General features: G+C 42.6%; 1 protein-coding gene across 3 annotated transcripts in view; it reads left to right on the forward strand.

The window, feature by feature from the left end:
- Window positions 1-20,458, forward strand: part of pds5b (PDS5 cohesin associated factor B) — a 54,434-nt gene extending 33,976 nt beyond the window's left edge. For 2 of the 3 annotated variants that reach the window (XM_053646400.1, XM_053646401.1), the window contains exons 16-34: window positions 98-237; window positions 1,327-1,442; window positions 1,538-1,643; window positions 1,856-2,016; window positions 2,276-2,399; window positions 3,259-3,417; window positions 4,089-4,157; window positions 4,478-4,614; window positions 7,653-7,776; window positions 8,080-8,284; window positions 11,582-11,696; window positions 11,920-12,052; window positions 12,220-12,339; window positions 12,923-12,985; window positions 13,807-13,949; window positions 16,370-16,843; window positions 16,932-17,030; window positions 17,951-18,068; window positions 19,450-20,458. In XM_053646400.1, the coding sequence (XP_053502375.1) occupies window positions 98-237; window positions 1,327-1,442; window positions 1,538-1,643; window positions 1,856-2,016; window positions 2,276-2,399; window positions 3,259-3,417; window positions 4,089-4,157; window positions 4,478-4,614; window positions 7,653-7,776; window positions 8,080-8,284; window positions 11,582-11,696; window positions 11,920-12,052; window positions 12,220-12,339; window positions 12,923-12,985; window positions 13,807-13,949; window positions 16,370-16,843; window positions 16,932-17,030; window positions 17,951-18,068; window positions 19,450-19,485 (2,642 nt within the window). In that variant the 3' untranslated portion in view covers window positions 19,486-20,458. The remainder of the gene's footprint in view (window positions 1-97; window positions 238-1,326; window positions 1,443-1,537; window positions 1,644-1,855; window positions 2,017-2,275; window positions 2,400-3,258; window positions 3,418-4,088; window positions 4,158-4,477; window positions 4,615-7,652; window positions 7,777-8,079; window positions 8,285-11,581; window positions 11,697-11,919; window positions 12,053-12,219; window positions 12,340-12,922; window positions 12,986-13,806; window positions 13,950-16,369; window positions 16,844-16,931; window positions 17,031-17,950; window positions 18,069-19,449) is intronic. The other variant, XM_053646402.1, reaches the window with a different exon arrangement.
- The last annotated feature ends 264 nt before the right edge of the window (window positions 20,459-20,722 follow it).

Here is a 20,722-nt window from a genome sequence, read left to right on the forward strand (position 1 = left end):
GAACAGCACGACTGCGCTGCTGTCTCACTCTATTCTTAACATATGTATATGTGTGTGTATATGTATGTGTATATTTTTTATTTATTTATTTTCATAGGAAACTTGCCTGACCCAGGGAAGGCGCAGGACTTTGTGAAGAAGCTGGCGCAGGTTCTGGAGGAGGATGAGAAGATCAGGAAGCAGCTGGAGACCCTGGTCAGCCCGACCTGTTCCTGTAAACAGGCCGAAGTCTGCGTGGTAAGGACGTTTATCTTAACTTCGTCGTGTGCCCAGGTCGGCTTTTCTTCTTTCCCGGTAAATTCAAATCGATTTGAATATAAAACTGCCAAAGCACATCACTTGACCCGAGGTTCCTTTGTTCTCTCGCCTTCTGAGTCAGACAGCTGGTATGGACAAAAGCAAAAACTTTTTCACTTTATGATCCGACCTCTACTCATTGACAGCACCCGGTATAACCCATAATGCACAAGGGCAGTTTTTAAAACGTAAAAAAATGTATTATTTTTTTTAACATTGTTGATTACACATCATTAATCCTATTATTTGACCCACAAAATGGCATCCGTGCTATAAAATCACTCGGAAACTATCTATATACAAAATCAGCTTGTTGATACAAATGTCCATACGAAGGAGCTTAATATAGAGCCGCGTTCGTCTCATCTCGGACGTAGGAAATCGGAGCTCGTAATTACGCCATTTGAGAATTCTGTATCTTCCTTTCCTTTACACGGACACCTCCATGTTAACGTCACTGACGAGTGACGTGTATTTACGTTCTCGAAACAGTGACCTGTATAGAACCGATCTAAAGTAAATACTGTGTAACTCATTTTCAGGTATAAAGTGCTAGTGTGTTTGTTTCGGATTTGAATTCGGATTCACTTGCCGAACCCGAAGTTCCTCCGAGTAGGAATTCTGACTCGAGGGTGGGGTTTTTTTTTCTTCTTCTTTTTTCTTTTTCCTTCATTTTCTGGTCAAAGGTCTGGGATTATGAGTTATGGCCCCTAGTTGAACTCAACTTACCTGTCTGGGAGTGTTGCCAAAATGGCCGCTGAGCGGAAAGAGGTTACTAGAAGGGCATTGTTTTAAGGTGCACACAAAGGAAATTTCTACCATCATTTATATATATATATATAAGGATAATGGCTCTTACTAACCGATCAAAGTGTCACTTACGTTGTGTAAGTGCCTGGGATCCTGAAGTCCTTCGTAATTCATACCATAATCCGTTCCCCCTGTGCTGAAGTGTTTTAGCCTGATCGGATCGTGTCTGCGTGTGTGTGTGTTATAACCCGAGTCTTGCGGTCGTGTTGATTTTTACAGAAAGAGATCACAAAAAAACTGGGCAGCCCCAAACAACCCAGCAACCCTTTCCTCGAGATGGTGAAGTTCTTACTGGAGAGGATCGCTCCCGTCCATATCGACACAGAGTCAATCAGGTACCGCGCGCTAACGCTGATCCCGTCCCTCGCCTGGGCTTTTTCTCCTTTCCGAGTCTGACCGTCCGTCTCCCTCCGCGATCTTTCTTCCACAGCGCGCTTATCAAACAGGTGAACAAGTCCATAGAAGGTACAGCGGACGACGACGACGAAGGCGTCCCCACCGAGCAGGCCATAAGGGCGGGGCTGGAGCTACTCAAGGTATCCGTGGATTCAGTTCCGCTGTTTTATTCGATTCTAATCGCATCGGGTGATGTTTAAATGATTTCCGGAGCGCCCGTATACTTTTCTGGCCACGAGCTTCAGGATCTTAAAGGTTGCCGTCTGATTGGCTCTGTGGGAAAGTACTTATCTTATTTCTCCTCTTGTTTGGGAAACGTTTCTGTTTGAGATTGAGATTGTCGCGTCCACAGGTTTTGTCCTTTACTCACCCCGTGTCCTTCCACTCGGCCGAGACGTTCGAGTCTCTGCTCGGCTGTCTGAAGATGGACGACGAGAAGGTGGCCGAGGCGGCGCTGCAGATCTTTAAAAACACCGGCGGAAAACTGGAGGAGAGCTTCCCGCACATCAAATCGTGAGTGTGCCGCTTAGTTTGATTTAGATTTAGTAGACGAATGAAAACTACGAGCACTATAATAATAATAATAATAATAATAATAATAATAATAATAATTTTATTAAATTATTTTTTGTCTTGATATTTATTAGCATGTATATTGCTAATTTTTTTTTTTATTTTCTTCTGCTGAACCATGTAATCTGTCTGTCCTTCTGAGACATGCTCCATCGCTACCATTCCCCCCCCCCCCCCCTATTTATTTGCTTTCCTCTAGGGTTCTTTTACCGGTACTGCAACACAAAGCCAAGAAGGGACCTCCTCGCCAGGCCAAGTACGCCATCCGCTGCATCCACGCCATGTTCTCCAACAGAGACACCCACTTTGCACAGATCTTCGAGGTGAGGATTTTAAAAGCAGTCATCGGTCACGAACGTCTGTGAACTTCCACCTCGCGGTTCTCCTCATCTGTTGCACTACCTGCTGCACTCATTGACATTACACCTGAGGAGCACGTCGCTCACTCTATCAGCTCAGACACTTTAACACTAACACGTTATCCGCACTTCCGACATCGTTGACGTGGTTACGGATTATCGCCACCGATTCCTGTGCACTGGAGTAATACATGTCCAGTGGTCTTTATCAACTGTCTAATGTCTAGACTTTACCGTTCTGTGCTTAATTGTTGTATAGTGGTGTGTGTGTAGTCTGTTGTCTGACTGGACCGTTTCATGTTAAATCTAGCACCGTGTCCTAGAGAAACTACATTTTCCTTCCTCGCTCAACCAATCAAGTTGACTTTGAATTCACAGGATCTTCACAATAAACTAAACAAACGCGCACCTTTTCGTTTTAACGCGACGTGTAACGGCTCTTCTCCCAAATTCCCAATTCTGTGAATCGCAACAAGGCCGATTCCTGCTCAAACGAACACATTATAACAACTGCGGCTAAAAAGAAAGACCACGATAAGCCCGCGGAGCCGCTGTCTGTCCGTATCGGATAACCAGGTGCGCTCCGACCAGCGAGAAGACGGTTTACTCGCAGAAACGTATTCGGCGAAGGCGAAACCGAGCCGATGAGAAAATACAACGTTGTGATGTATATCAAAAGCCTTCCTGAAGCCGCCGTTCGTTTCTGAGCTTGACCTCGAGTCCTAGCGTCAGATCCCGTCATGTTTTAGTACGACGGAATAGAATAGTCTCTAATATAAAGTTTTATTATTCTCATTAAAGCCTCTCGTCGGTTTGTTTACAGCCTCTGCATAAAAGTCTGGACACGGAGAACATGGAGCAGCTGATAACTCCACTCACCACGCTGGGTCACTTGGCTATGCTGGCGCCCGAGCAGTTCGCCGGGCCGCTTAAATCGCTAGTGGCCAACTTCATCGTGAAAGATCTGCTGATGAACGACAGGGTGAGTCTTATTAAATACGCGTCTCAATACCGTGTGCTTTTAATAAATACAGCTGAAGCAACACACCACTTGTTATCAGTTCTCTAGTTATTGTTGTTAATTCTCTAGTTATCAGTATACACGATGTGTACTGTGATAATCCGGCGGTAGCGTTTCGTGATCCTCATGGAAATCTAGGTTCACTAACAAACCGTCAGCAAGACAGTGGCGTGAAGTCCAATTCTACTTTTATTTAAGGTGGAAAGAAATCGATTTGTCACAGAAAAACACTGCAAAATATTTCTCAAATAAACCACTTCAAATCGGTTTGATTATTAAGGAAAGGAAAAAGAAAAAGGTATTGCGATTATTTAGGCGTGAGATGACGGGTAATCGCGTTATCACGTCCTTCCACCACTTTTCCACCTTGCTACAGCCCTTGGTGGTCTTTAACCCGTGCGATTGTGTGTAATTCTGCCGTTATGGAGCGTTCAAATCTCTTAAACTGGCATTAAAATGCGCTTAAAAAGCATGAAATGGAATGAGCCCTGGAAATACCCTGACGTAAGAAATAAGTGATGAATCTCTTCGCTCTGCCGTGTTGGCACGCAGACCCTTTTGAATGCCAGAGTATTTTTTTATCTGAGGGTGTATTTTTGGTTTTTATTTATTTTTTCATCTCTGTCTCAAAGATTCCTGGCAAGAAAACGACCAAGCTCTGGGTTCCAGATGATGAAGTTTCCCCTGAAACACTGGCGAAGGTAGGCTACCTTATTAAACGCTAAACGCCTAGCCGTTATCCTCCCGAGAAACACGAGTGTCTCTAAAACCATCTGCCGTGCTGGATAATTTATAAAAATGCCCCCAAAAGACTCGCAATACCCGTAGCTGATGAGTTTTCCTGATATTGTTTTTGGGTTTGGAGCACTTTCCTTGTCGAGACACAGGGTTTGTGTCTCAGACCGTAGTCGTTATCTCGCACCGGTGTACGTGACGTTGATGAATCGCTGTTTTTTGGGGTTTTTTTCCTAAATAAATATCTTTTGTGTTATCAAAGGCGTCTGTTCAATCTTCTTTTCAGATTCAGGGCATTAAGCTGATGGTGAGGTGGCTGCTCGGGGTGAAGAATAACCAGAGCAAGTCGGGGAACTCCACGCTGAGGATGCTCACCGCCATACTGAACAGTGATGGAGATCTGACTGAACAGGGCAAGATGGGGTGAGTGCGTCCATACGTCTTGGCACTGCAGTAGAACTATATTCTATAATATTCTACTGCTGCGTCCGAGTTCGCCTTCGGTCCGTCCTAAATAGTACGCGAGATTAGAATCGGCGTGACCCGAATTGTAGTACGTCAAAAGGAATATCCCAAAGGTTACCTGGATGGTCTGCTATTTCTGGTAGATTTTCGAAGTGTGGATCCGTAGACACTTTTTCAGCTAATATCACCCGCGACTCCTCGAAGGGGGGAGAGAGAGGGCGGTGTAGAGGGAGAAAGAGGGTGGTGTAGAGAGAGAAAGATGGTGGTAGAGAGAGACAGAGGGTTATAGAGAGAGAGAGGTAGGTAGAGAGAGAGAGAGGGGGAGAGGGAGGTAGAGAGCGGGAAAGAGGATTGCAGGGAAAGAGGTAGAGAGGGAGGTAGAGGAATGAAGGGAGGGAGGTAGAGTTGGGGATAGAGAGGTAGAGAGAGAGAGTGAGAGAGGAATGGAGGGAGAGCGGTAGAGAGGGAGGTAGAGGAATGAAGGGAGAGAGAGGGAGGTGGAGGTAGAGAGCGGGAGAGAGGAATGCAGGGAAAGAGGTAGAGAGGGAGGTAGAGGAATGAAGGGAGGGAGGTAGAGGTGGGGAGAGGGAGGTAGAGAGAGAGAGTGAGAGAGGAATGGAGGGAGAGCGGTAGAGAGGGAGGTAGAGGAATGAAGGGAGAGAGAGGGAGGTGGAGGTAGAGAGCAGGAGAGAGGAATGCAGGGAAAGAGAGGTAGAGAGTGAGGTAGAGGAATGAAGGGAGGGAGTTGAGAGAGGGAGAGCGGTAGAGAGGGAGGTAGAGGAATTAAGGGAGAGAGAGGGAGGTGGAGGTAGAGAGGAAGGAAGAGGGAGGTAGAGAGAGAGGCGGGGAGGGAAAGAGCGGGAGAGAGGAATGGAGGGAGGTAGAGGAAGGGAGGTGGAGGTAGAGAGGGGGAGAGAGGAATGGAGGGAGAGGGAGGTAGAGGAAGGGAGGTGGAGGTAGAGAGGGGGAGAGAGGAATGGAGGGAGAGAGAGGTAGAGGAATGAAGGGAGAGGGAGGTAGAGGGGGGGATGGAGAGAGTGGGAGAGAGGAATGGAGGGAGAGAGAGGTAGAGAGGGAGGTAGAGGAATGAAGGGGGAGAGAGGGGGGGAGGTAGAGAGCGAGAGGGAGAGGGAGGTAGAGAGGGAGAGAGAGAGGTAGAGGAATGAAGGGAGAGGGATGTAGGGGGGATGGAGAGAGGAATGGAGGGAGAGAGAGGTAGAGAGGAAGGAAGAGGGAGGTAGAGAGAGAGCGGGAGAGAGGAATGGAGGGAGAGAGAGGAAGAGAGGGAGGTGGAGGTAGAGCGGGGGAGAGGGAGGTAGAGAGGGGGAGAGAGAGGTAGAGGAATGAAGGGAGAGGGATGTAGGGGGGGATGGAGAGAGGAATGGAGGGAGAGAGGTAGAGGAATGAAGGGAGAGAGGGGGGAGGTAGAGAGCGAGAGAGAGGGAGAGAGAGGTAGAGGAATGGAGGGAGAGAGAGGTAGAGAGGGAGGTAGAGGAATGAAGGGAGAGAGAGGGAGGTGGAGGTGGAGAGGGGGAGAGTGGGAGAGAGGAATGGAGGGAGAGAGAGGTAGAGAGGGAGGTAGAGGAATGAAGGGAGAGAGAGGGAGGTAGAGAAGGGGAGGTAGAGTGAGAGGGAGGGAGAGAGAGAGAGAGAAGGGGAGGTAGAGTGAGAGGGAGGTAGAGAGAGAGGGGGAGGTAGAGTGAGAGGGAGGTAGAGAGGGGGAGGTAGAGTGAGAGGGAGGTAGAGGGAGAGAGAGAAGGGGAGGTAGAGTATACGTAGGTGAATTGGGACGCAGCACACATCTGGAACAGCTGTTGTGTTTTCTAACAGAACTGCTGGAATAACATTGTCTTGGCTTGGTGAGTCAGTAAGCAGTGTGACGCGTGAGGACATGCTGTTACAGGAAATAATCCCCAGCTGAGTGCGGTGATGAAGCAGCGTCACCAGCTGCCACCCGGATGTTGATTATTTTCCGGTAACAGCTGGTCTCGAAGTGTTTGGTTCCTCTTCTACCACAGCAGTCTGCCGACGATTGCCTGTTTTACTGAGTGAAGAATGACATGCGCGCGTTTTCCGTCGTGGAACGTCCGTGAAACACGTTCGCTCCTGCTATCACGTGCGTTATAACAACTATAAACAGTCTTTCCCTCTTTTCCCCCCTCTGGACGTTTAATAAGATTTTTAAAAATGCCTCCTGTCATGTTACTGAGCGACTCCTCTGTCCCGAAGACTCCCGTAAACGCCTCGTTACAGAACGCGTCCCCTTTTGGGCGTTTATTGTTTTTGTTCGTACTTAAACAGCAACACATTTATCCAGCTTATTATCCGGCTTATTTACTGCGCTGCGTCCATCGCGTTCCCTGCATATGAGCTGTTACTATAGCAACGATAACGTATTCGAACGAGCACGTTAATACGAACCGCGGCTGCACTGCGGTCAGAGTTTCTGTTGTAGGTGATTAATCATCACCCTTCCGACCAATCGGAATCCAGATCTCAACATCATTGTGGTATTTTTATTATTTATTTATTTATTTTTCTTTAAAGTGTGTGGTTTGTTTTTTTTTTAAAATATGTTATCAAAGACGGCCTATTTACTCCAAGGTGGCCTCGGATTCACAGTTTGGCATATTCAAGAAAGATCCGAGTAGGAGCGACCTAGAGATCAGACTTTGTCCGATCACATCCGAGCATTAAAGGAGGTTAGACAGAACCACAGACTGCGTACACGTATAAAAACATAGAGAGCTCATCACAGGGGGTTACTCTACCGACCAGTGTCCAAATAATATTTATTTATTTATTTGTTTGTTTGTTTGTTTGTTTGTTTGTTTGTTTATGATTACAGTCACTTGGATTAAAAAAGTCTAGCACTGATCTGTGAGCAAAGCCTAATGATTCATGACGTACAGGACGAGGCGTCCGTCCCTGTATTTTAAATGAAGACCTTTTTTTTCTTTTTCTAATCGCTGATTTTTAACCCTGCGTGTGTTCAGGAAGCCGGACATGTCACGTCTGCGCCTGGCGGCGGGCTGCGCGGTGCTGCGTCTGGCTCAGGAGCCTTGTTACCATGAGATCATCACCCTGGAGCAGTACCAGCTTTGTGCTCTTGTCATCAACGTAAGACTCAAACACCGCCGCACCGTGCTTCATGTCACAAGTCACCTTTAATAGCCAGCTCGGTCTGTTTTTAACGAGGAGAAATCTGCATGAAGGGGCCGAGCCAGACGATTGCGATTGCGGCGGTCCTGCTGCTGGTGGTGTTATGAGGCCGTACGGTGGCGTTTTAGCACACTGCAGCCGGATCGCACACTCGAGGCTTCACGCTGTTCTCTTCAGACTTACCTCATTCATTTCTTCATTATTCGTCCGCTCGCTCGTTCACGCGTTATCAATTTGTCACTGCGCCGTCTCTGTCCTCAGGATGAGTGTTACCAGGTGCGCCAGGCTTTTGCTCAGAAGCTGCACAAGGGCCTGTGTCGGCTGCGGCTGCCGCTGGAGTACCTGGCGGTGTTCGCTCTGTGCGCCAAAGACCCGGTGAAGGAGCGCAGGGCTCACGCTCGCCAGTGCCTGGTCAAAAACATCAACCTGCGCCGGGAGTACATCAAGCAGCACGCCGCAGTCAGCGGTGAGACCATGTGTACACACACACACACACACACACACACACACTTACTTACTTACTTACTTACCTACTTACTTACTTACCTACTTACTTACTTATTTACTTACTTATTTACTTACTTATTTATTTACTTACTTACTAATTTATTTACTTATTTAATTACTTATTTACTTAATTATTTAATTATTTACTTAATTACTTATTTATTTGCTTACTTATTTAATGACTTATTTACTTATTTATTTAATTACTTACTTATTTATTTACTTACTTACTAATTTAATTACTTAATTACTTACTTGCTTATTTACTTACTTATTTACTTACTTAATTACTTATTTACTTATTTACTTACTTACCAATTTAATTACTTATTTAATTATTGAATTACTTAATTATTTAATTATTTACTTAATTACTTATTTATTTGCTTACTTATTTAATGACTTATTTACTTATTTACTTACTTACTTACTTATTTACTTACTTAATTACTTGCTTATTTACTTACTTATTTACTTACTTATTTACTTAATTACTTATTTACTTAATTACTTATTTACTTATTTAATTACTTATTTAATTATTTACTTATTTAATGACTTATTTACTTATTTATTTACTTACTTACTTATTTACTTATTTAATTACTTATTTACTTATTTATTTAATTACTTACATATTTACTTACTTAATTACTTATTTATTTAATTACTTATTTACTTAATTACTGACTTAGTTACTTACTTATTTACTTACTTATTTAATGACTTATTTATTTACTAACTTATTTACTTATTTGCTTAATTATTTACTTATTTAATGACTTATTTATTTATTTATTTAATTACTTACTTATTTACTTACTTAATTACTTATTTACTTAATTATTTAATTACTTATTTGCTTAATTACTTATTTACTTACTTATTTATTTACTTATTTGCTTAATTATTTACCTATTTAATGACTTATTTACTTTCTTATTTACTTACTTATTACTTATTTACTTAATTATTTAATTACTTATTTACTTAATTACTTCCTTACTTATTTACTTGCTTACTTATTTAATAACTTATTTATTTGCTTGTTTACTTCCTTCCTGTCCCCATCCCACTGTGGATCAGGGAGATCAGGGAGACTAGCTCATCTCCGACTCATTTTATAACTCCAGTTTTAAGAAAACCTTTTAAGAAATGGAAAATGAAACCCTGAGACTGAACCGCGCGTCGTATTGTATAACCCCGATGTTTCATTAAACGGTCACAAACTGTGAGTAAGCTTTCCGAGAGCCACGTATACATCATAACGCTCTCGCTCGGACTCCGGCAGCTTCCATAAATATTTCATTCAGGCTCTCACACCCCGGGCTCTCCGAATCCGTCCGATCAGCACAGAGAGACGTCTGTTACCTTCTCCGTCAAAACCGAAAGCTGGTTGGCGTCCGTGTTTGAAGGGCGTGGGCTCTGGAAGGAGGTTTATTTGTATGATTTAAATATAGGCTTGAAGACGGCTCGCTTCAGCGATATGTTCAAATCACACACTTGACTCCTCTTTTATTTGTACAGCGCTTTTAATCGACAGTGCAGCATAAACATCAAGCCACGTGTTAACAGCACCACGTGTTAACAGCACCGCGTTAACCCCGAGTACTCCATTAATTACGCTGAGGATTTACTCGTCTTTCAGGAGGAGTCCTGTTAATTACAGGTTTTTATTTTTAAATTCACACTACCCAGACTCAAATGTTTGTGGACACTCGACTGGAATGTTTCTCATGAAGTTAAAAAGCTTATATATAGAGATAGATAGATAGACATCGATAGATAGATAGATATTGATATATAGAGAGATAGATAGACATCGATAGATAGATGGATAGGTAAACTGATAGATAGATAGATAGACATAGATAGACATAGACATCGATAGATAGATAGATAGATAGATAGATAGATAGATACATACATAGATAGATAGATCGAGATAGAAAGATATCGATATAGATAGATGGATAGATATCGATAGATAGATATCGATAGATAGATATAGATAGATGGATAGATAGATATTGATAGATAGAAAGATATAGATAGATAGATCGAGATAGAAAGATATCGATAGATAGAGAAATAGATAGAAAGATATCGATAGATAGATGGATGGATAGATAGATAGATGGATAGATATCGATAGATAGATATCGATAGATAGATAGATAGATATAGATAGATAGATAGATATCAATAGATAGATGGATAGATAGATATTGATAGATAGATGGATAGATATAGATGGATAGATAGATAGATATCGATAGATAGATATAGATTGATAGATAGATATCGATAGATAGATAGATATAGGTAGATGGATAGATAGATAGATAGATATAGGTAGATGGATAGATAGATAGATATCGATAGATAGGTGGATAGATAGATAGATAGATAGATAGATAGATAGATAGATAGATATAGGTAGATGGATAGATGGATAGATATCGATAGATAGATAGATATAGGTAGATGGATAGATAGATAGATATCGATAGATAGGTGGATAGATAGATAGATAGATAGATAGATAGATAGATATAGGTAGATGGATAGATAGATAGATATCGATAGATAGATAGATATAGGTAGATGGATAGATAGATAGATATCGATAGATAGGTGGATAGATAGATAGATAGATAGATAGATAGATATAGGTAGATGGATAGATAGATAGATATCGATAGATAGATAGATATAGGTAGATGGATAGATAGATAGATATCGATAGATAGGTGGATAGATAGAGATCGATAGATAGATATAGGTAGATGGATAGATAGGTGGATAGATAGATGGATGGATAGATCTAGAGTAACAAGTTTGAGTCATCTTGGACGTAGTGTTTAAAGGACTGAATCGGTGAGCTGAATGACTTTGGTATGTCTTTTTTTTTTTTTTTTTTTTTTTTTCTTCTTCGTCCTATCAGATTAATTTGTTGGCAGATGTTTTGGCCCGTCGTTCGGTCATGCTAAATTAATTTGGATTAATTAGGTTGTCCTAAAGGAGCACCTTCAAAGTTGAGGGATACAGTACACGCATCTTTTTTGTAATTGACTCTGTGTATCTGTGTATCGGTCTTCCAGTGTGAGACTGTGAGTGTGAAAATCCCCATCCCTGGGGCGGGGGTCGGGGGGGGACGACTCTGACTGATTCCATATTCATGTCTGAAATATTAATAATAATAATAATAATAAGCAGAAGAAGAAGAATAAGATTGAATGTCTGTGTCTTGTAGAAAAGCTGGTCTCCCTCCTCCCGGAATATGTGGTGCCATACGCCATCCACCTGCTGGCTCACGACCCCGACTACGTCAAAGTGCAAGACATAGAGCAGCTCAAAGACATCAAGGAGTGAGTCACACTCTGTGTGTGTGTGTGTGTGTGTGTGTGTGTGTGTGTGTGAGAGAGCGAGAGAGAGAGAGAGAGAGAGAGAGACAGGCTCTTACAGATTTAAAATGAAGAAAAGCCAGAGAGATTGATTTTGCCAGTGCTCTGGCTGTATTGCTGGAAAAATGATTTTTCTCTGCCTCTCTCTGCTACCTACCCGACCCCCCCCCCCAAAAAAAATCCTCAGGGCTTTATGGTTTATTTTGGAGATCCTAATGGCCAAGAATGAGAACAACAGTCATGCCTTCATAAGAAAAATGGTCGAGAACATCAAACAGACAAAAGATGGCCAGTGTCCAGATGATCCGAAGATAAACGAGGTGAGCGCCTTTTTTAAAAAATTGATTGATTTATTCCTTTCTTCTTCATTCGTGACCAGTTCTGATTGATTAACGATCCGTTCGTTACGTCTTCACATCATGATGCTTTTACCTCGTAATACCTTTTTTTTCTTTTTCCTTTTTTTTTTAAACCATATCCTTGTTAGAAACTCTACACCGTGTGCGACGTAGCCATGAACATCGTCATCTCCAAGAGCACCACGTACAGCCTGGAGTCACCCAAAGACCCCGTACTGCCCGCGCGCTACTTTACTCAACATGACAAGGTGTGACCACCAGCCCCAGATCCCCCAATGCACACCTTCAAATCATTTATACCACAGCACTACCGATGCTCCATTCTGATTGGTCAGGAGGTGTCGAGGACGTTTCTGTAACGAGCAGAGTACAGCTGCAGATCACACTCGTTCTAACCCGGTGTTGTTTCTATAGTCACACCAACCTGCTTAAGTAATCGTTGACTCCGTAAAGAGATATTTATTTATGTATTTATTTATTCATTTATTTATTTATTGGAAGGAGTCTCCAGTGCTGTAACTGTAACGAAGTTTTCCGACACTGGAAGGTCTTCAGGATTTTGTTGCTTTCTGGTTTTTCACTAACATCACAAGCTGCATTTTTATTCATTTATTTATTTATTTATGTATGTCTTAATAACTTCGAGAGAGAGAGAGAGGGAAAAAATGTGAAAATGGTGACAGAAAGACGGCGTGTAACTTGTGTTGACAGTATTGACGTGTCGTTAGTGTTGGCAGATTGTCGTGGTATAAGAGGAATAAAACGTTTTCTTTTACTCGCCGTTCTATAAACTCATTAAACCTCCCTTTTTCTTTTTTCTTTTTTTGGCAGAATTTCAGCAACACAAAAAATTATCTTCCTCCTGAGATGAAGTCATTCTTTACCCCTGGGAAGGTACATCTCTGTCTGTTGTCCTCTGTCTTTGGTGGTGGTTGTTTTTTTTTGTTTTTAATTATAAAACAGATGTTTTTACCACACATCTTGTACGTTTAAATAAATAAATAAATAAATAAATAAATAAATAAATAAATAAAAAACTAGACCTGGCCCAAACAGGAACTGGCAGGATTTAGGGGGATTAGTTTTCCTAGTGATGATAGAAAAAGCACAGACATTTCTGACAAAAAGAAACTCGAGAAAGGACAGTAACAGCCCACAATAATGAACTGGAAGCACTAAATAAATAAATAAATAAACACATTTTATAGATGATGAAAGCCAGAGAAAGAGAGAGAGAGAGAGAGAGAGAGAGAGAGGTAGCGGTGGAGAACGAAAGAAAATGAAGAGAAACTGGAACTTAAAAAACAAAAAAAAACAAGTGACGAGAGGGGAGAATATTGCGCACGTGCACTTGTCATCAAGTCAAAAACAAAAATACAAAGAAAAACAATACAGTGAGGGGGAAAGAGTGCAAAGATACCGAGTAGAGAAAAAAGAGTGGGTCTGCAGACACGTGCAGATTAAAGGGGTGGGGTTCAGCCCGGGGTACGTTACACATCCTAATTCATACATTCATAGTAAAGTGAGTGTCTATGAGTTTCAAAACGTACACTCGGGAAGCTTCTGTACTGAACTGATGACGTGTTTATTCTCATGTGCCAAATGTCTCAGTGCTTTGTGCGGTGAAATAAAACGCTCCAAGCAGGTGCTGCTCTTCCTAACAATTCCTGCTCTCGTCTTCTTCTTCATCTTCTTCTTCCTCCTCTCATTTCCAGCCTAAATCAGCGAACGTCCTCGGAGCAGTGAACAAACCGTTATCAGCTACGGGAAAGCTGCAGACCAAACTCTCTCGCATGGAGACCATGAGCAACGCCAGCAGCAACTCCAATCCCGGCTCGCCGGGCCGCAGCAAAGGAAGGTAGTAGACCTGCGACACTATGGTCACGTGTGTGTGTGTGTGTGTGTGCGTGTGAGAACGTTCTGTTGTGATTCACTCGACTGAAACGTTTCTCATGATGTTAAACACCTTTTGATCCGAAGGCGTGTGATTAAACGTGTGAAACCGGTGCCGTAGACAGAAATATCATCGCGCCGACGTGTTCGTCTCTTTCGTTACAGAACGAATATTTTATTTACAAAAACAAAAAAATCTTTTTTGAAACAGATGACTCGAGAGAAATATTCCGAAAAGCAACCAATAAGAGTCCGGCGTAGGCGGGAACTCCTTTAATACTGTTTAAAAAGCATCTACAGGGAAAATAAATGCCGCATGCGTATCGATATCAGCAGACGCTCGAGGTCTCGTCGTCTGTATCGGGAAAAGGAAAGCGGCGTTTCTACCTGTGAATGTTTCAGGTTGCTCGGTAATGAAGAAATCTGTCAGTCGGTAGAGATTTGACGATTTTAACCCTCGACTGCTCAGATGTATAAGTGAAATAAAATTGTAAGTCACTCTGGATAAGGGCGTCTACCGATTACCGTAAGCGTACGTAGTTCCTCCGCAAAGCGTTTCCACGATGTCGGAAGAACACGAGGCTTGTATAGAATATCTTTGCAACGCTGTAGTGTTACAATTTCCCGAACCTGTTCCAGCATGACCGTGACAACGACGGTTCTCAGCGTTCGTAACGTACGCCAGCTACCGGACCGTGAAGACACTTACTGCTTCTGCTACGTTACGGGGCAGGGCGTGGCACTATCTGCCCTCTTCCACATACACGATCCCAGAGATACCCCAGAGCGTCGAGCGTCGCTGTGCTGGACAGGGCCGAGAGAAGAGACTAACCCCGTCCCGGAGAGCACGGCCGGTTTCCGTGGCATCGTCGCCATTCGAGACTCTGGATGTAGTCTTTACGTGTGACGTGACAGCCTGTTACGCTGGCGTTACAATTCGAGGCTTTTTTTAAAAAAAAAACGTATTTATTTATTTATTTATTTATTTATTTTGGAACTTGTTTCCGCATCTCGGTCGGTACGAGTCGTTCAGCGGGTGACGGGGTTTGAATGAAGAATAACTACGCCACGGTAACAAGACGCTTTCGCACCGCAGAGGAATATGTGAATCGGTCGGAGTGCGGTGTTTATTATATAAACCGGTCGCACGGAAGGTTTTCTTTAGAGAACGTCGATACGAAGCAGCGTCTTTGTTTTTCTTGCTTTCTTTCTTTCTTTCTTTTTGGAGTGAAGTAAAGGAACGCCCGTGTCCGTCATATAAGCGTGGAGAAGCTGCCAGTTCGCCCGCAGCGGTGAATAAAGAAAACAAAACAGCTGATCGTCGGGGTTCGTGTCCGTCAGGGATATCAGGTTTTCGTTCGGGTTTTTTAATTATTTATTTATTTTTTATAGACTTTACTCGTCCGACTACTAAAGAACGGGCGGGAAATAAAGTATTGGCACGTCGTACTTAAACACAAAAGAGAGAACTCTCTATTCAATAAAGCGTAACACGATCTGTTCGGGTGCGTATATTTCTCTTGCCAAGGGCACAGACACGGTGCTTCATAAGCAGGACCTGGGAAAGGGCTGTCGCTACGTAAAGTCGGCCGTTCCTGGAGTCGAGTGCGATACGGTACAGTATTAATGCACGTATTCGGCTCATGCTTTCGGGTTAAATGACATTATTTGCCAGTTTATAGCCTAGTTAATTGCACTGGGCAGCACATTGCCGGGCGGGGTCGCTAATAAATGTATAATTTGTCCACCCCTGTAATGTTCTTGTCCCAGCGCCCGGATTAGCGATTTGTCCTCCTGTGAACTTTTCTCCTGAGCCGTACAGTCTTTCCGAAATCCAAAAAAAAAAAAACACCCCAGCTTTTCCTGTGTAAGTGAAAAGAAGCTGTGAAACACGTGTATCCGTGAGGTCTAGACACGGGTGAAAGGGTGCGATTCAGACGGAGCTGAATAGGGCTGTGAATACATTTGCATCACAAGGCCGTAGTGATTACAGCTTCGCTGCATCCGGCCCGCGTCGACAGAGCAATTCAGCTCGGAAGCAGGAGACGCTCGGAGACGGAGAACCTCTTCAGTGAGCCAATTGAACGCAGCACAATGCGATTCATTAAAATCCCAAGATGGGTATAATCAGGAGAGCAGGCTGTGTTTTAATAAGACATTTGGGACATCAGGGACACTGTTTAACTGGATATCAAGCTCTTTGGTTTTTTTATTTATTTATTTATTTTTATTTCCTTAGTAAGTGTTACATGTTTAAATTTTAATAGGGGCAGGATTTGATTTTTTTGCCTGTATTTACGCATATCCAGTGTTTCTGAACGATGGTGCACATCTTTAACGGTTTGACTTCTAAATGTTCTGAAATCCTACCACTTTCCGCCTCAGGATGGACTCCGCTGACGTGGACCACAGCGAGAACGAGGACATCTCCATGAAGAGCCCGTCTGAAGGAGACAAGCCCACCAGGGGGCGCAAGCGAGGCGCCGCGTCTGGCCAGGAGGACAAGGCCCCGGAGTCGAAAGCCAAACGCGGCCGCAAGAAAGCCGCCAACGCCGGGACGGACGACACCGAAGAGCAGTGGACTGAGGACAGCGGCATGGTCGACACGACCATGGAGACCGAGGACGAACAGAACAGCCCGCCCAAGAGGGGGCGCCGGGGACGACCTCCCAAATCCGCCTCCGCCAAAGAAGAGACCGCCGCCAGCAAGGGCAGGAGAGGACGCAGGAAGGCCGCGCCGCCTCCGGACGAAGACGACGAGGACGAGCCGGAGGCGGAGGAGGAAGACGAGGCTGAAGATAGAGGCAGTGAAAACATGGAGGAAGTTAAGCCTAAAGGCAGACGAGGACGCAAACCCAGGTCAGCTTTCACCTTAATAATCTAAAATCGTACTAAAATAATCCAACGCGCTATAATCAAATACATTCTGGAATGTGATTCTCCTCAGAGCGGAAGTGTCAGAGGTCACCAGCGAGTCTGTCGAGTCCACACCACAGAAAAGAAGAGGACGACCTCCGAAATCGCAAACGGCAGCTAAAAAAGCAGGGTACGCCATTTCTTTTTTTTTTTACTTTTTATTTATTTATTTATTGCTTTACAAATTTTTTTTATTATTATTTTATTAGGTTAAAATTTTTTAAACGTCTTCCGTTCCAAAATTGTTAAGACGTGTATTTCCGTAGGCGTAAAACAAAACGCATCGGCGCATCAGCTCAGTGCTGTAAAGTTTGTAAGTGAACGCAGCACAGCCGTTTCGCCCGCTACGATATCGCGTATCGTAGACGTGTCTTCACGTGTCGTGATACCACAAATTCGTCACGTCGCTCGCCTCTACTCCTCTCGCAGTCGCGAGACTTTTAACCATCAGTGTTTGTAAGTTTTGAAAGAAACCCTTGAAATTTATAAACGAGTTTCCTCATCTAGAAATGGATCGAATGAGTCGGAAATTTGTTCTATTATAGCACTGAGATCGCAGGGATTATTGCATAACCGTACGCTATTCTCAGCCGTTAATCTAAAATGCCATTTAGAAAGCAAATTATGCAAATTAGGCCTGGCCAAGCGCTTGATTTAAAAAAAAAAAATTATAATAATAAATTACATCCAACAATTCTTGAGCTCTGAATTGATTATTTTGCGTGGTGCTGTTGTTTTTTGTTTGTATAATTAAGGAGTAAAACACTTCGGGACTGTTCTAGGAAAAATCATCAGTTAATGTTAAATAACCGTGTCCTTACAAAACATGGTGCAGCGTTGTTTCTATAGTAACCACAGAGACAGGGACGTAGAACAAGCGCATTACTCTAAACTTTTTACTTTTAATTAAGATTTAATCTCTACCCTGCACTGTAGATGAGAGACATGATGGATTATTACTAATTCCTGGGTTTGTTTTTTGTTTTGTTGTCTGTTTTGTTTTTTTTTGTTTGGGTTTTTTGTTTTGTTTGGGTTTACTCCATGCTCCAGAGTCGGAAGACCCCGAGCAGTAGTGAGCCAGGAGGACGAGTCTGAGGAGGAGATGGAGACGTCGCAGCATAGTGATGAGGAGGCAGAAGAGGAGCAGTCACAGGAGTCCTCACCTAAAGTAAACCATCGGGCTGAAAACTAGCCTCAGCTTAAAATAACATCACTAATACCATGCCTTTCATAGGGCTGTAACGATCGGACGATGAGGGTCGACACGGCGATTTAAAACTCAAGGGTCGAAACGTATTGTAGCCGATTCAAGGGTATCGTCAGTGAATCATTGCCTTAAGAATCGTTTCGTAACAGTCAGTGATATCGTTGAATCGTTAAGAATTTAATCATATTATCGTATCGTAGCCGATTCGGTGGTATTGTCCAATATCGACACGTTGCCATCAGAATCGAATCATACGGTATCGTATCGTAGCTGATTGAGTTACAATTTCAAATATTGAGTCGTTACCTTAAGAATCGTATTATAAGAGTCATCAGTATCATTAAAATATCGACTCGCTGGCTTAAGAATCAAATCCTGTGGCATGGTATCGTAGCTGATTCAGTTACAATTTCAAATATTGAATCGTTATCTTAAGAATCGTATTATAACAGTCATCAGTATCATTAAATATCGACTCGCTGGCTTAAGAATCAAATCCTGTGGTATGGTATCGTAGCTGATTCAGTTACAATTTCAAATATTGAATCGTTACCTTAAGAATCGTATTATAACAGTCATCAGTATCATTAAATATCGACTCGCTGGCTTAAGAATCAAATCCTGTGGTACGGTATCGTAGCTGATTCAGGTATTGTCCAATATCAAATCGCTGTCTTGGGTATTGAATCATGTGGTATTGTCCAATATCAAATCCTTGCCTTAAGAATCGAATCACATGGAATCGTATCGTAGTCGATTCAGTGATATCGTCAAACATTGAATCGTTGTCTTTAGACTCGACTCATATCGTACCTTAGCAGAATAGCTCATCGTTGGCTTATGAATCGTAATTGTCACGTCGCACTGTAGCGGTTTCAGTGGGGGCATCGAATATCTTATTGACACGTTACCTTAAAAATCGAGCTGGTATTGTGTGGATACCTAGGTTTTACACCGCGAGACTGTCCTATAGAGACTTCAGACCTCGATAAAAACTATATAAACCGAATTTGAACTAAGGGGAGGGGGATGTTCAATCATTTGTGGCTGAATTTATTCTATTATATTCTTTAACTCTAATTCACAGCAACAGAAATGAACGCAGCGTCCACATATTTAATGCAAATGAAACCCAGTGTTGAATAAAGCATTAATGCTGCGATCATTTCCTACCAGAACCTCAAAATGAGATTTGAATATATACCAAGCCTTTCTTTAGAGAGATTTCAGAGATGTGTTTTTTTTTTTTAACCATGTGTTAGTCCATGTGAAGCCCCATGTTATTTCCAGTAGCGGTGTTGAGTGGTGTGCTCAGTGCTTGTTGTGCTGGTGTATACTGTAGGTGCGACGGAAGGCTGGAAGGCGAGAGCGGAGATGAGGGAGCTGGCGTTCGTTCTCCCTTCAGAGAGAGGTTCATCATGGCCGAGCTTTGAAAAGCCCCGGAACACATCAGAGGGAATTTTTTCTTTTTTTTTTCTTTTTCTGAGTGTTTGGACTTTTTCGGAGCCGTGCATCTGCTTCAGCCGTGTTTCGCCGTCTTTTCTGCAGTAAGCTTTTCGCCGCGTCGCTCCACCATGACTCGTGGTTTGTTCCGCGTTGTTTTTCCACATGTGCCGACCATGTGTAAAACCTTGGCTTAAAAACACACACACACACACACACACACGCGCGCGCAAACTGTAAATAGTCTTTGTTCTGTTGCCCCCTGACCCTGAAATCCTCTCCACTTTAGGGAAAACTGTATAGCTCTTACCTTTCCGGATTTTATGATGTTGCATCGGCTGAATTTGTTCAAGTATTAAAGGAAAAGCGACTTTTAGCAGTACTGTATCTGTCCAGTGTGTTTTCTGTAACATTCTGTACCGAGCGACATGAGGTTTTTGTTTTTTGGGTCGTTTGTTTATTGTTTGTTTTTTTGTAGGCTTTTTTTTTTTTTTTTTTTTTTTTTTTTTTTTACTGTTTGTCATTTTACTCTTTCCCTTTTTAACCCCCTTGTCATTTGTGTAATTCTTGTGTGCATATTATTGTGGATGTGCAAATGTGCCTCTGCAGGAAAACAAAAAAAAAAAAAGATTTAAAAAAAAAAAAAAAAAAAAAAAAAAACAAAGGAAAGAATGAAACACTGGTCTGATGATTAAAAATCACGTATTTGTAAAACATTTCCTGCCCAGTATTTGTTTGTATCAGTGTTTAGAAAGAGAGAGAGAGAGAGAGAGAAAAAAAAAGAAAAGAAAGGAAAGTACGGTACAAAGCAATCGGTTTTAATATTTGGCTGTGTGTTGCGGAACACTTGCGGATTAAAATCGCCCACTTTTTCAGTCTGCTGAACCAATAAACTATTCTGTTTAAATAATCGGAGTTGTTTACTGACCCGTCGATCCATCCGAGTGTCAGATTTCCTTGTTTTGTCCACGATGTAAGAATGAAAGGGTTGACGTTCCCCTGGAGATATTTATGGTGTTGCTGAAATGGAAAAAATGAGTCATTTAATCACTGCAGTGGAACACTTTTCTCATTCACTACTGCTTAAAAATAAAAATGCTGTTAGGCCCGAGTGCATTGTGTATTTAACTTAGTGAGGGGGAGGGAGAGACCCAAGCACGTTGTATATTTAA

Source organism: Ictalurus furcatus, chromosome 17, assembly GCF_023375685.1.
Source record: "Ictalurus furcatus strain D&B chromosome 17, Billie_1.0, whole genome shotgun sequence".
NCBI lineage: Eukaryota > Metazoa > Chordata > Actinopteri > Siluriformes > Ictaluridae > Ictalurus > Ictalurus furcatus.